Source organism: Juglans microcarpa x Juglans regia, chromosome 8S (genome assembly GCF_004785595.1).
Source record: "Juglans microcarpa x Juglans regia isolate MS1-56 chromosome 8S, Jm3101_v1.0, whole genome shotgun sequence".
In the NCBI taxonomy this organism is placed as follows: domain Eukaryota; kingdom Viridiplantae; phylum Streptophyta; class Magnoliopsida; order Fagales; family Juglandaceae; genus Juglans; species Juglans microcarpa x Juglans regia.
In genome coordinates this window covers 4,745,298-4,761,418 of record NC_054609.1, presented here as the reverse complement: position 1 = coordinate 4,761,418, position 16,121 = coordinate 4,745,298, and the positions used below count along the sequence as shown (strand labels likewise).

The window sequence follows — 16,121 nt, the reverse complement described above, 5'->3', positions numbered from 1 at the left end:
CTCCTCTTCATGTGGTGCCAAAATGATAATTTCCCCTAAGAACCTGTTAATAATTGGGTAAATTTTTATGTTTTGCACTAAGGATCCATTTTGTTGGTTGGGAAGGTTTTAATTTTTCTAGTTAAGAGGTTTTTCATGCATGACACTGACATCATTGACATGTATATTACTTTCAGCGTGAACAAAAACATCAGTGGCATCCTGGATGGAAGTTGCAGAGCACCTGCCAGCTGCTCATGTTTCAAGCCACTAAAGACAAGTTTTGATGAGGTCAACCAGCATTGTTCTATAGGTAATTGTAGTTAATCAATTTCTTGGTGAAGCACCTTATTTGTGTAAGCATCTTTAATAGTTATATTTTTTTTTTCTTTTTCTTTTTTTTTAAACGATTATAAGCATCTTTAATTCTTATCTTCATTCATTTCAGGCATTCAGCCAACTCTTCTTGAGGGGGCTTCCTTTCTAGAAAGAATAAAATTTTCTTTTCACAGTTCACATGTAAGTTTCTCATTTTGATGTTGGGGTTAAATCCTTGAGGATTGGGGCTTTTTCCTCATTTTGATTAGGTGCTGTATTTGAGTCTTTGTAATAAGATCGGATGACAGTATTTTTCTCTCTTTTTGGGTTTGTGACAATGACTTATGGATATTGTGTTTCGGATGTAATTTAACCTTCATGTTATTAATGTTAATTAGAATTAATCATGACCAATGTCTCGGCATCGTGGTCCTTGCCGAGGCAGGGGCTAGAGGCGCCACATAAAACACTAGATCATCACTTGATCATTTCCATTAAAAATAAAAGAAAAGTGCAAAAACTAATCATAAAGAGATTTTACAAAAAAAAAACTCGTAAGCGGAGATTTATACGATATGTTAGATCTACTTTATAATAAAAGTAACTTAACAATAGTGAATGAATTTACTTTTACAAAATCCCCATGGTTAAAGCCTTCCTAAACAAATATACTATTCAAATTTCGTTAATAAATTGTCAATATAGTTCCCTCCCAAATCTTCTGCGAAGTGTCCCCACCAACACAAGCTGTTAACTACTTATAACAATAATACAATTTGCATGTCAATCATGCAAATATGAAAAGAAATGCAAGAATCTGATAGTTGATGTGCCACTTTAACAAAAGTCTTATTAAGTGGAGAAAATATATCATATTTTATTTTTAAGGCAGAGTGGGATCGTTCGAAGATATGAACCCTTTTCAAACTTTCAAAAAAAAAAAAAAAAAACATGAAAGGGTATATGGGCTTAAAGATCGAGACGTTAGTGCGTGGACTTCAGTGTCCTTAGGGTTTCTGCTTTTAACCTAAAAGATTCATGTTGCTGTAGTCAAAAGAGAAAGGCTCACAGTCACACCCACCAGGAAGAGACCCTCGAATAAAGAAGTGATCACGCAGCAGCAGCAGCAGCGCTTTGGTTACAAGTCAGGAATAATAGCCATAGGTAGGCAGTACGTAGTAGAGTACAAATTGAGAGACAACTTTGTCTTTCTTCTTTCCCGAAACAAAAGAAAGAAGAAAAAGAAAGAAAAGGACGTACATCAAATTAAGCAGCTAGTTTAAGCTTAAGGTGCGCGCATGGATGATCAACAAATTAAAAAGCTCAGATCAGAAATAAAAAATTATTAATTTATTTCAAACCCCTTCATCTGCCTTCCGGGTGCAATGGGAAGAGCTCCAGAGTTCTATCTTCCTCCTCTTTACAATATATCTTGCAGCTTTCTTCTTCTAAGCTTTCAAATCCCCAGCTCCTGCACTTCCTCTTGTATGGACTATCTTCCTGATCTCTTTCCAATTCTGATCCTACAATATACATTCATGTTTGTCTATAAAAAATCTTTGCTGATGATGATCACAGCTTGTCTTTTAAGAAACTGAAGTTGAAGATTATATATGCATACCCTGGTCTCCAAAGTGATCATCGTGGTAATGGGGCAGGTGTTCCGGGACAATGCCCAAGACCAAGACTGTTGCGCTTCTGCTTCTGCCTCTCCCGAGCTTTGTGATTTTGGAACCAATAAAACACATTCTTCCCTTCGATCTTCCCGTACTTCCCAAGCTGTGCTGTGATTTGTTCTATCTGTTGCGCATTGGGAGTGCGCATACCACCCTTATACAGCATCTCCAATATCCCTATCTGTTCTTGTGTTGGGTTCCACCGCGTCCCTCCTGGGTGCGTTTCCACCTGCGCGTTCATTTTTTGAGCCAATATTTCAACAATAATTATTGCTCTAACCTTATCTATTGATTCTACCATTATTTAACTGCATATTTGGACTATTCTACTTGGACTAGGTGGCAAGGCATGCACCCAAGTCCATGGTCGTCCTTTTCAGTCAAAAGTAGCAGTTACAAGAATATAAGCATGCATGAACCAATAATCAAACTGCACTCTCTCTTTTCGACAAGGAATGTGATGTACGTGTTTTGTGAAATCATTCGTAGAACTACAGCTTGGTACAAGTACTTATAAATGTACGTACTGTGCGAATTATATATATATATATATATATATATGTATAAAAATGGATGATTGGGTGGAGCACCTGGGCGGGGGAATCTCGTTTGTCGTCAGAGGATCCGAGTTTTCTCGGGCCACTTTCAGGTTTGATGAAACTCTTGAGATCGAAAGCTGCGGGGAGAGTAGAAGTAGGAGTGTTGTCGGTGTTAGCCTGCTTGGGAGCAAGAGGGCGTAAGCGCTTCATGCAGCCAAGCGTGAGGGAGGGTTCGTGGTGATCCCAGAATGATCCACGTGCAAACTGATGCACCTTCATGCTTCCCATGGTGGAGGGACTGGATGATAGAGTGCAGTAATTATATAGAGAAGGGTGAGAGATTTTAAAAGCGATCATCAAAGAAAGTGGGAAATGAGGTGGTGCCTAGCTTGTAAAGAACCAAGACCAAATGATGAGGTGAGGTTGACTTGGGATTTTCCATGTTTAAACAAAGAAGAAAAAGACGCACATATAAAGAGATAAAAGTGAGTGATAAAAGAGAGAGAGAGATTGAAATGGGGAATAGTAAAAACAAAAACACTAGGAGAGGACACTGCAATTCAAGCAGATAGACACGTAAAATATGTTTAATAATATTTACTATTAGATAAATACTTTAGCCACGAAGAGATCGCATAAAAATAAATTCATAAATTGACGCGTGTAGTTTGATGTATACATAATATGCTAGATTGTAAAATTATTTTTATTATATATTAAATAGATTTAACATATCATATGAAATTATATCAATTTATGAATTTATTTTTATAAAATATTTTTGTAACTTTAACTACTTGAAAAAAACTTACACAGATGATCATGATATCGATAATAAATGTTTTAGCGTGTATTTATCAAAAGTCATGTAAAAGGACTTTTTGCCCTAGCTAATTGTATAAGCGTGTGGGTGGGGGGTACTGTGTGTATGTATGTGCGTGTGTGTTGGCCCGTCAGATCGGGTGGATTATTTTTCTTGCTTTCATGATAAGGTGTCCATGCTTTTCGGTGGCCTCTCTGGGTTCTCTTTCAAGCTTTTTCACTATAAAGTGAGAAGGGGGAGGGAATGAGAAAGATTCTCCCAATCCCAAAACTTGAAAATGGAACTCTTTGCTTTTTCAAGATACGGATAATGCATGGGTGAGCCAGATCGATCGAAGAACTGAATGCCGTCGTCTTCTTTTTTTCTTTTTTTTCCCCATATAAGTGCATGTTAGAGAGGCCATACATGAATGAGATGTTGAAAAAGGAAACAAAAAAACAAAAACAAAAAAAATCATACTCATTAGCTTTGAGTGAAAATTCAACAATAATATGAACGAATCAAGCTGTGCACAACAAATGTCCAAATCATAAATATATATTTTCTAAATTCTAGGGGAATATTCTACGCAAAATGCCAACCAAAATCCTCTTTTTTGGAAACTGTGGCTCCAAATTCCCAAACAGTAAAGCTACTTATAAAACTTGTATAAACCCCAAGTCTCCAACAAAATCCGATTTTGTTTCCAAATTGTTTATGGTAGTATCTTGACTCTAGCACCTATATGTTTCTCATATTTCTTTATTGTTAGGCTCTGTTTGAATTCGAAAAAATTTTCATCTCATCTTATCATTACAAATTTTTTAAATTTTCACACAAAATATAATAAATAATTTAATTTTTTTAAATTTCAAAACAATAATAATATTAAAAAATAATATTCTAATAATATATTTTTTTTAACTTTCAACTTTCATTTAAAACCATCTTATATCATATCTGGATCTAAATCAACCCTTAATTAAACGTTATAAGTTTTAGTACCTGTGTACGTTAATAATGATTCTCTCATCCACTTATAATATAATGACATTTGTCATGTAGAATTGGCATCACTGGGGTCTACTGATTACTTCAATCACGGAAATGTACGCTTGTGATTGAGTAGTACTACAGCATGCATCACGTACTACGTGTGATCGGGAACTTATATATATAATATAGATAAACATAGTATATATATAAATATTATTGGGCCACTACTGTACATACGTGTTGACATTGTGCATTTCTGTCATTATTTTGCATGGGTTAAAAACATGCTTGCTTTAAAACAAGGAATCCAGAGATGTCTGTCTTCTATTTGATATTTTTCCGTAGGTGTTGCAATTATTGTCGGGAAGTAGCTTTGATGCTACACCGTTTCCCCCACACTTTACTAACGAAGCCTCCTGTTTTCAATAACAAGCTGCTGTTAGAAGAGAAGGCACCGGATTCCGGAATTAGACCGCTATCTGATCTATCATTGCAGAAGAAATAATTTCGTACAAAGTTTAACTCCTAAAATATCATAGAACAGTCTCCTCAGTAAAAACAAGCAAAGAACTTGCATGCATGCATGCTGCATGCAGACTGTAGATCGAGTAACTTTCATGCATCTGATTGCCATTTCATCGCATGCAGCCAGTAATTAAATAATTAGGGTAGTACTCTACCATAATAATTCGGTTGCCATCTTGATGTGACCCTTTTTCCTCATCGCCTATCTTTAGATCTCACATGACTTGAACACGTCTATACGTGTTGTAATTTGGAAGGTATCTTATGACAATAATGTAGTTGCGTAATATTTGGATGTCCATATGCTCAACAGCTCATGATTGCGGTTTCTTAGTATATAGATCAGATATTGTACGTTTTGCATTTCTGTAATACACAATCTAAAAAGTCAAGTCTAACATGATGAATTCGAGGAAATATGATCAATACGTATTATTCTAAAAAGAATATTAGTCAATATTATAATTTATAGTCTCAAAATCATTCTAGAAAATAACATTTTAATTACTACTTAACCATATACTCAATCTCGGGTATTAGAGGGTAGAAGTTTGTTTCGACTTATAATATACTCAATCTCGGGTATTAGAAGGTATTGGCAAGTAATTTGCCTGCACAGAATATGCTGATGATCAGTACAAGTTCATGAATGAACAAGAATATCTTATAATTTATGAGCCGCGCTCCCGATGGATAAACCTTAGGTGGAGAAGATCGATGCTGAGTATAACTCTAACAAAATGTCTTCAATGATGTTATGCTTGAATCAATCAGTTTAGATGAAGGAAATTTTGTATTTTCTTTTAATAAATACTTTAGCCATAAAAAAATTACATCAAATTAAATCGACAAAGTGACGTGACTTGACGTGGTATGTTAGATGTAAAATTACTTTTATCATAAAGTAAATTTAATGAATCACATAAAGCTACGTACGTCATTTTGTGGGTTTACTTTTGTGTAATCTTTTTGTATATATAGCTATTCTCTTTTCTTTTTGTTAGGTTTTTTGTGTGGATTTTGGTTTTATTTTGTGGCAAGCCGATTTGATGATCTGGCCCAACAAGAATTTGTTACGGCTTTTTAATGGATTTCCAATGAGGCTTGGATCATGGAGCGCAAACTTGAGTGGTTTTTTGACTCAGTTTAGCTCTTCAACCGGTACGACCCGACCCATAATTAGCATTTAGATTACCTTAATTAGGTTTTCGTCACACATGTGTACACACACATATAGTCACGTATTTCCGTATGGCCAAATATTGTATTACTGCATATAAGTATATTCGACTTTCAAGAGAATAGAATCTTTTATATATAGTTTCATAAAAGTAGGTATGTTACCGAACCGCGTAAATCTTTTATTCATGTATGATTGATTTTGGTTTTTCTTTTTCTTTTTCTTCATATTTATCCTTCTTAACAGCTTTAGGATTTCGGTGAACCTGTAGCGATTTATAAATCGCCGGAAATGATCAAATGCATCGATTATTATGGTTATTTGTGGTGATTTTGAGCGTTGAAAAAGACCTGATTTCTTGTAGTGACTCCACAATAGGAAAAAAAAAAAAAAAGGAGGAAAAACTCTTTTTTTTTCTTAACGAAACGATATTTTTATAAAAAGCTTAAATAAACTAACGTAGGTAGCATTCCTCAAAAACCTCCATATAATATACTGATACGAAGATTAAACTTTAGGGAGGGCGCGGTACTCCAAAAACGAAATTATATACTAATTCGATAATAATCCTGTTGTCTTGGTAATTGTATAATACTCCGACAGAGAGTTTGTCGAGTTATAAGTTGCATGCTGGAACTCTTTTTCCCCAGCTACAACTTTAAAAAAGAAAAGAAAAAGATAGCTGATCTGAAAGGTGCAGATCACTCCTAGCAAGCTCCTTTTAAATTTAAATTACATTGGACAGATGTCATTCTAGCTTGACGTCAATTCTTGGGATAATGATGACAATGTTGACATTTGGGATCATGAGCTTGAGTCCATTTTTTCTTTTCTATTTGGCGTCAAGTAAGTAGCAAATAGCCAGATATCAGATCATATCTGGTTTCACCAATAACAGCTCCTACCTCCTCCCTCTTTTATTTTTGGTCGGAATCAATATCTAACAAGCTCCTTAAATCACGACCAAACAATATTAATAAGTTTTGATCACTTTCAGACATCTTTTCCCAGCTCTTTAGCGAGCTAGCTATAGGGACTCATGATTCTGTACCTAACTTGGTTTTTTTTCTATAACATATAGGCTTGAGTTACCTTAATTTATTTTTCTTTCACTGATATTAATAGTGATCATTATTCTTCCACACATTTCTAGTGTGAAACCGACGCATATTTATATATATACACGTTTGAGACACAGATCTCAGGTAGGGAAAACGTGAAATGTAATGTATTTCTAGTCGTACTCTTGCATGCATTCATCATTAACTGATCATCGTGCGCGCTCTCAGATCATATGCATATGCAGTACTTTGGTCTCATACGATATTAGCAGAAGGATATCCTTATAATTAAGAATGGCTAAACTCCATTAATGAGCTGGTTGGATGCTAGCTAGTGAAGAGAATCAAACTCAAAGACACCATGGCGAAAAATTAATTGTCAAGGACCCACAAGGCAATTAATTCTATGGGATGATGGAGAAGTATTAAATGAGCTGTGATTGACACTGTCTCCTTCATCTTGTCTGTGAACTTTGTTTAGGCAGTTCTTTAGCGCTCTGGTATGATATTAAAGTGCTCGGAATTGTAATCATGGTATTTTTTTTTTTATCATTTTTTTTTAAATAAATTGTGATTAAATAGTTGTTATATATCAGACTTGGATTAAAACTATATATACTCTGTTAGTTAAAGTAATTACACATGGATTTCACCCAGATATATCTATGCTTTGGAAAAATATACTGCAGAATGTAAGTAGCTGTCTCCATGACTAATGATCAACAAAAACATTTGCAGTTTAGATGTCAGAGATTTTACAGATCATTTCCAGCACTGATGTAGCCAGCTATAGCTATAAGCCATGTTAATTATTTTGTCAATTAAAGAACTGAGATCATCATCATCATCTGCATGTACCAATCAAAGTAGCTGATTGAGCCAAGAGTCTTGACAAATTCCAAATCAAAAGTTGCCACGCAATTATTTCATGGGACAGCCAATGCAATACGTTACTGCAGGCTTCTTTTTCTGCAGAAACACACACTGACACAGCTTGTTGCAATTATCTCTTTGGATTTTCCATGTTGCCAACACATGAACACATTGTCATGTAGCATTTTTCGTAAGTTTTAACACGGAGGAGGACGGGAGAATGAAAATGGTGTTTTGTCGGTCAAAGTTAATGGGCATGAGATTATGCGAAGTTGGTTCGCATGATAGGAGTGGATCCCACACAGTGGAAGAAGCGGTGGGAATCCATCATTAGGGAAGACAATGCCATCATTTGCAATGCCATCATTTGCACGTGTCTATGGACCACACATTCCAGTCCATATATATAAAGGTACTTGTACACCACTATAAATGAACATATCAGACTGTAGCTTCAAAAGGAAAAGGAAGGAAAAAGGGGGAAAATAATTCGAACTTTGCTTGAAAATCTATCATATAGGTCTCATTTAGACTTTGAAAGTATTTCATGTTATCGTTATAATTTTTTTAAATTTTTATACAAAATATAATAAATAATTTAACTTTTTTCAAATCTCAATTTAACTTTTTTAAATCCTAAAACGATAATAATATTAAAAAATAATATTCTAAAAATATTATTTTTAACTTTTAACTTTTATCTTTTATCCAAAACCATCTCATTTATGAACCCAAACCAGTCCCTAATGTTTGCATGCATGCATGTTTTGACACATAAAAGGGTTGTTTTCGGGTCCTTATGTGAACCAAAATAATAAAAATTTTAGATGAAAAATAATGCTCAAATCTCTAACATGAATATTACTATTAAAACCCAGATGATCATCATAAGGAGTGAGAGTGATTAATTAATGAAAGTGGGATTAATTAGTCTTAGATTCCAATACTCAAGTGAAAGAAAAAGTAAAGTTTTGTAATTAAATTTTCATTATAAAATTATGATCGATATTAATTAATAATAATACTTCCTCAAATATATATGCATGCAGAGAGATCATCAGGTACTACTTGAGCCACATATATATATATATGATTGTCTTCTAGGTTCGAGGGTAATGATCCGATTAATTGGCTTCAAAGCCAAAAGTAAATCCAATCATGAAAATGCAAATGATGATAGATAGAGAAGAAAATGAAAGTGCATGACCAAAGGAAAAAGAAAAAAATTATTTGCACCTTCAACTTCATCATGATCTCGGGCTAGCTGAGACGAGACATGTTGGTAAGAGAAAAGTCATGCATCCATCACAATAAATAAATAAATATATATTATATATATATATATATATATATATATATATTAACAAAAAAGAAAAAAATCCACCACGACATCACAAAATCTATGTGTGGATTGAGAAAGGTCATGATCTTGATCACCTAACTTTTTTTTTTTTTTTGCTTGTGACTTTATATTTCTATACTCTAGTCCTCATTTTGCTTAGAAGCCTTTTTAGCTTGGAAATTGATGGAAAAGGATAGATGCCAATGTCACTGACCCTTAAATGCATAATGCCAAATAAAGTGAATGAAGGTAGGCATCATTGTTTGGATTGAAATATATTCCCAACTAGATTTTCATGCGCATCTTTATACACACACTTAGCTCATGACTTTATGTATCTACAGTGTTAATTTCCCCTTTTTCTTTTTCATCCTTCTTTTTCCTTTTTTCTCGAGAAAGAGAAAGAAAAGTTGAGTGGATGGGATGAGAAGCATGATCACTTGGTGAGAAAAATAGTCATGTCGTGTAAGGGAAAGTGGGTGCAAATGTGGAGGGGAATGGTATTTTATAATTAAGGGGGGGAGCTGGGAAGTAAATGGATGACAGTCCAAGCACAATTAATTGCATCCATTGATGATGGCACTGAAAGCTGATCCTTACTATAAATCAAACCTTTTTTCCTTCGAGGGATGCTATGCTCATCACACTGCATACTTTACATATTTTAAAATTATTTTTTATTTTATTTTATTTTGTTAAACTAATTAAGTTGTTCTACTTATCATTCATACACCACATACTTATTATAAGAAAAATAAAAAAAAAATTAAAATAGGTACTGGGATGTGTGAGAATGATAAGTAGAATTATTCTTTTTCTTTCACATATTCTTTGTTTTTTGTTTTATTTTCCTCCTTTAATTCCTTTTCCTTTTCCTCTCCCATGTTCTTTTAAACCACCCCCCCCCCCTCTTGTGGCATTTGCACAAACTCGAAGAGTTAAAAATCTTGACCACTTAGCTTACAAGAGTCTAAAACGTCTCTGTCTCTTCTTCTTCTTCATGCTAAAAGATAATCAGATACGCATTTCCTTAAAATGTTATAATTCTCAATGCCTCAAAATCACTTTCCAAGAATAGATCATCAGTTCAAGTCCAAGTAGTACTACATGTCCCACACGCATATGTCATGATCTATCTATATCCCAATTTCTCTTGCATACATACATATATACATACATATACATGAAAGCTAGCTTGCACGATCAATTTCTTGCTTTAATCCCCGCCAAAAGAACTTGGAGAGATAGAGAGAGTCCAATTTTGGTGACTGCAGGTTCACCAATCACCGTTCATGCATCAAATTCCACCACACACACATGCACATATGCATATTATATATAGGTGCATGACTCTTTTGGCGCCTTTTCTTTCTCTTCCTTTTTGAATAGATTTTCTTATTTATTTCTACATGTTATTAATTTTCTTAATTTCTTGTTTTAAATGGACTTCATGGACATGACAAAAATTATATATAGGCCAGTCTCGACGTTTTGAAACATCTTACTTGGGACTTTCATGCACACGTGTGTAAATTTTTGAACGGCAGATTTATATGCAAATGATCGATTTCATAAATTAATAAAAACCCAAGGATGCTGGTGATAATTTTTTAAACTAAGTAAACCTTTTGAAAATAGGCTCAAATTAAGCCCATTGGTTGATTATTAAATCAACCCTATTTTATATGGTATATTAAACCTTCACCCAACAATGCTAAAGTTCGGGATATTTATACTCAACTTCTATACTTAATAACATGTAGTCTTTATGGTTGACACTAAGGACAACAATTATCTTATATATGGGGAAAGCAAAATGGGGTAAATGTCTATTATTGTGAAAAATAATGACAGAAAAATAAAAAAGGAAAATAAACAAATAATCACACGACACAAAAAATTACGTGGTTTGGTAATATGCCTATGTCTACAGAGCTGCAGATGATTTTATTATTATGAAGAATGACAAAATATACTTTGTAACGAAATATACTGTTCCAAACGACCATACTGTTTATAATAAACATATATATATATATATATATGAGTAATGCTAGAGAGAAGCTATTGTAGCAGTGCACATTTTGCACTCACTGCATGGCTGCTTCTAGTTGATTGTTCCCAACACTCACTTGAGGAGATGTGTGGTCTAGATGACGCCACATCATGTGTGCAAAATGGATGCTTCCAATAGTGGCTTCTATCTATATTTATTATATATATATATATAGGATTCCATGGCGGAAGCTCTAATTATTCAATTATCACATTATTTGCTTGAGCGAACTCTCTGTTTGATGTTTGCTCTAGCGACATGTCGAGTGAGTGTCGAGCGAACTATCTGCTTGTATTTCTCTCTAACAAACGTCGAGCAAACTTTTATCTTGTGATTCTGGAATCATGAATAGGGTCACAAAAAAATGTAGCTTATCCTTATCAGGTTGAGTTATCAAATCGGGCTGCCACAAAAATAAATCAGGCTCTATAAAACCTACAATGTTGAAAAATCTCTATAAAAATTTGTGTTTGGAAGCTATTATCTACATCCCATTAAGTGATTGGGCAAATTAGCAAGTAATTCAATTTTTTTTTTAATCAACTAAGCCTTTGGAAAAAGTAATATGGCCCAACAATATGCTCACAACTTGAATTGGTTAGGATTTCTTTAGCTTACATGTATAATTGAGTCCATGTTTGCGTTTGGGTATCAAAATCCCCTCTTAAATTATTGAGATTTTTTATATGTCGGAGAATTTTCTTCCCAAAAATTCAAAGTACTCGTAAAATTCTCTCTCCAATCAAAAGGATTTTCAAAACCTCTAAAAAAGTAAATACATTTTCTCAAATAAAAAAAAATTAAAGAAAGTCACTAGGGTGACTAGCCTGGCTACGAGAAAGTTGTCACGATTGAGATTTTTTAAAAAAAAAAAAATTATATTGCTTGCCTAGTGGCAATCACTTTGTTCCTCGAATTGCTTGCTTGATGGTAAGTACTTTGCTCGTGTTATTGCTCGCCTACTACTCGTACTCTATCCCTATTTACGTTCCTCGTTGATGTGTTCACCCTGAGCGAGCATTATTCCTCCCCACATTGCTCGCCAAGTGGCGAGCAATTGTATCTTGTAATGCCTGTGGCGAGTACTTTGTTTGCTGTATTTCTCATTTACCGCCCGAGCTCTATCCCTCTTTATGTTCCTTGCTAAGATGGTGAGCATTATTCCTCCCTACGTTGCCCGCCAAGTGGTGAGCACTTGCATCCCATAATGATCTCTTAGTGGCGAGCACTTTGCTTGTGCTATTGCTTGCTTACTGCCTGAGCTTTATCCTTCTTTATATTCCTTGCCAAGATGGTGAGCACTATTTCTCCCCACGTTGCTCGTGGCAAGCACTTACATCCTATAATACTTGCCTGGTGGCGAGTACTTTGCACGTGTGATTATCGGCTAATAAAGTAAATATGCTAGCTAAAAAAAGGTGATAGATAATGAAGATGCATTAAACAAAAAAATAGATTTTTCTTACAAGCAAAAGTGACTGAAAAAAGATTACAAAATGTTCTCAAACATAAAGGGTTATAACATACAACAAAATTCCTTTTTTTGGACAACAATGGTACTAATCCTATCCATCCTAAGGATAAACTCCACTCAGATCCCCATCCTCACCAGAAAGGTCCTCCATAGGAAAGTCTGGAAACTCATTTCCTGGTGGAAGAGCAGGGATCACTATGCGCAAGTGTTGGTGGGTGTTGCCCAAGGCTGGTATATCTCGACTATTAGGAGGTTAGAGAGAAACCCTTGGTTTCCCCATACGTTCTACCATTGGTCATTAATTATTCTTGAACAAGTGTCTGTCTAAGAAAAATTCACAAATTTCCATTAGGCATTTGAATAATGATTATCTACAATGATAGTGATTGCAACACTTGAAAAATTCTTAGTCTTGGTTCTTCAGTAAAGTGTCATCTATAAAAAAATAAAGGGGAATGGGTGAGTTTGACTCTCTTCTCCATGAGGCTTTTTATTGGTAGTCAAGGAACATATAGGCTTTGATTAAAAAAAAAAAAAAAAATCGGGTGCAACTAGAAACCCGGGTTTTGGGTTTTTAAAAACTAGTTTCAATTTGAGTTCCGGCCCAGGTTTGACTCGAGCTAACCTGATCTAGGTTCCAGCCATATTTTGCAACTAGGGTTCTCAAGCCAGAACTTGGATGAACAGTACTAAGTAACTAGGTTTGGATAGTGAGATGAAAATTTTTGATTTTAGATAAAAGTTTAAAATATTATTTTTTAATATTATTATTGTTTTGAGATTTGAAAAAGTTGAATTGTTTATTATTTTTTGTGTGAAAATTTGAAAAAGTTGTAATGATGAGATGAGAGATGAGAATTTTGTGATGAGGAATTGCAAGAGTTATAGGGCAATAAATTATTGGGAGATACCTTAGAGAATGCGTTATGGAGGAAGAGTACGGTTATGGCAAATTTGGAAAGGGTTTTGTTGTCGGAGGAGACTTCATGGCACCAAAAATCTAGGACCCTTTAGTTGAAAGAAGGTGATAAGTGTACAAAGTTCTTTCACAAAGTAGTTAATTCACATCGGCTCAACAACACTATTGAGTCACTACATTCAGTTTCTCAGGTGCTATCTTCTCTTCTTGTGCTAGAAAACCATATTGTGCACTATTATGAAACCCTTCTCTCAGAAATGGCTTCTTGGAGGCCAAAGCTTGATGCCTTGTCTTTTGAAGCAAGTGACTCTCAGAGTGTTAGTGTTTTGGAGAGACATTTTGATGAAAAAGAGATCTACAAGGTTATCTCTGTGATGACTGAGAATAAAGCACCGGACCCGGATGGTTTTTCTATGGGATTTTTTCAAACTTGTTGGGACATAGTGAAAGGTGATGTTTTGCAGGTCTTTAATGAATTTCACTATTTTCAAAAATTTGAAAAATCCCTTAATGCGACGTTCATTTCGCTCATTTATAAGAAACACGGGGTTTCGATTATTGAGGATTTTCACCTTATAAGCCTGGTTAGTGGTGTTTATAAGATTATTTCGAAAGTTCTTGTCAACCGATTAAGCCCTATGCTGAAAGATATTATTTACAAGTCTCAGAACTCATTTATCCGTGGGAGACAATTTTTTTTTTCAGTACTTATTGCAAATGAGTACTTGGATCATAGATTGCGGAAAGGAGGTTCAGGTATTATTTGCAAGCTTGACATGGAGAAGGCTTATGATTATGTGAATTGGGAATTCCTCTTATACTTGCTTGAGAGGTGTGGCTTTGGGGATATTTGGATTTTCTAGATACATCATTGTATTTCAACCACCCGGTTCTCAATTCTAGTTAACGGTACACTTGTCAATTTTTTTTTTATAGTTCTCGGGGTTTGCGGTAGGGAGATCCTCTTTCTCCTCTTTTATTTGTTAGAATTATGGAGGTTTTAAGTCGGATGGTGCAGGCTGCTATTGGTGGAGGTTTCTTATCTAGTTTTCAGATGGGCATTAGCTCTAGTAGTCTTATTATCATTTTTACACATTCTTTGCTTCGAAGCAGTGTTGGGGCTTAAAGTGAATCTTGGTAAGTCTGAGATGGTTTCGGTGGGTGCAGTCTCAAATATCCTCAGTTTAGCAAGCCTCTTGGATTGTAAGGTGTCCTCTTTACCAATGAAATATTTGGGTCTTCCGTTGGAAGCAACTCTTAAGGCTAGACTATATGGGATGGGGTTGTGAAAAAAATAGAGAAAATGTTGGCTGGTTGGAAACAGATGTATTTATGGAAAGGGGGCCGCCTCACTCTTATCAAGAGTACTCTTACTAACCTCCTAACATTTTTTTTTTTAATCTTTGTTTACTATGCCTGCAAGAGTGGTGAATAGGATCAATAAACTCTTTAGAGCGTTCTTATGGGGGGTTTAGGGGAGGAGAAGAAGTTCCATTTAGTTAGATGGAAGACAATATGTGGCGCCCTCGACCCCCACGTGTTATTTTTTGTGGAGTTCGTGACACCGGGATGATGACGACAAGGATCACGCACCCTAACGACCAGTGCTCAAAGTGTGTACAACATACAATAAATGTACAACATAATATTCGCAACGGAGAAAATAAAAGGTCTTTCTTTATTAAGTACCAGAATTGTACAAAAAGCAGTAAAATAACTTTACAAGAATTTTACAGTCTTCCGACAAATAACTTAAAGAAAACAAATAAGATAAGGGAAACAAATCCCAAAACACTGAACAACATATCAGCGACTTAAGCCTTTGGCAGAGTCGGTCTTTCAGGTTCATACTCGGGCTCTGCGTCAAACTCTACGACACCATAAAACGGAACCGTAGGGTAAAACACCACAATGAGATTATGACATCTCAGCAAGTAATTAACCATAACAACATCCAAGAGATTTAAAACACATTTATATAAACACGCGTCCCCATACGGACAGAATAATAACCCACATTCAACTTCCCAAAAATGCCATTTTTATACTTACACCAAAAATCTCATTTTTGGTCCCAATCATATTTATTATGAAATTACGCATGCACCACGGTCTCTCCTATGGACCGTCCGCACACCCTGGCTCTCTTCGTCACATCACGGGTAACGTCCGTGCATGAGACTTCGTAACGAGCGATGCCCAGTTCTGCGCCCAGCGCATACATGGCCAAGCATCCCCTAACCTTGCCAGCCAAAAGGTCACGGAATCGGTACGAGAGCGTTACCGTCTCGTCCGTTCCCGTCGTCGCCCTGCGACAACTCAGGGGATGTCACGTCAGTCTGTTACCCTCCCAAGTGACCAGAGGAGCTCCACCGAGATAA

General features: G+C 35.4%; 2 protein-coding genes across 2 annotated transcripts; one reads left to right on the top strand and one right to left on the bottom strand.

Moving 5' to 3' along the window:
- Nucleotides 1–1,386: 1,386 nt before the first annotated feature.
- Nucleotides 1,387–3,014, bottom strand: LOC121243861 (WUSCHEL-related homeobox 4-like). Its single transcript, XM_041141926.1, has 3 exons — nt 2,564–3,014; nt 1,919–2,202; nt 1,387–1,821 (listed from the first exon to the last, which is right to left on the bottom strand). The coding sequence occupies exons 1-2, from the start codon at nt 2,867–2,869 to the stop codon at nt 1,936–1,938; spliced, it is 573 nt and encodes a 190-aa protein (XP_040997860.1). The 5' UTR covers nt 2,870–3,014; the 3' UTR covers nt 1,387–1,821; nt 1,919–1,935.
- Nucleotides 3,015–13,997: 10,983 nt separating this feature from the next.
- On the top strand, nt 13,998–14,603 carry LOC121244142. Its single transcript, XM_041142183.1, has one exon. It carries the CDS (start codon nt 13,998–14,000, stop codon nt 14,601–14,603), a length of 606 nt encoding a protein of 201 aa, XP_040998117.1.
- Nucleotides 14,604–16,121: the final 1,518 nt, after the last annotated feature.

Bases quoted from the DNA above. Each gene is read 5' to 3' on its own strand.
- LOC121244142 (XM_041142183.1), top strand. From the start codon at position 13,998: ATGGCTTCTTGGAGGCCAAAGCTTGATGCCTTGTCTTTTGAAGCAAGT.
- LOC121243861 (XM_041141926.1), bottom strand. From the start codon at position 2,869: ATGATCGCTTTTAAAATCTCTCACCCTTCTCTATATAATTACTGCACT. The intron at 2,203-2,563 runs GTGCTCCACCCA...ATGAACGCGCAG, and splicing joins AACGAGATTCCCCCGCCCAG to GTGGAAACGCACCCAGGAGG.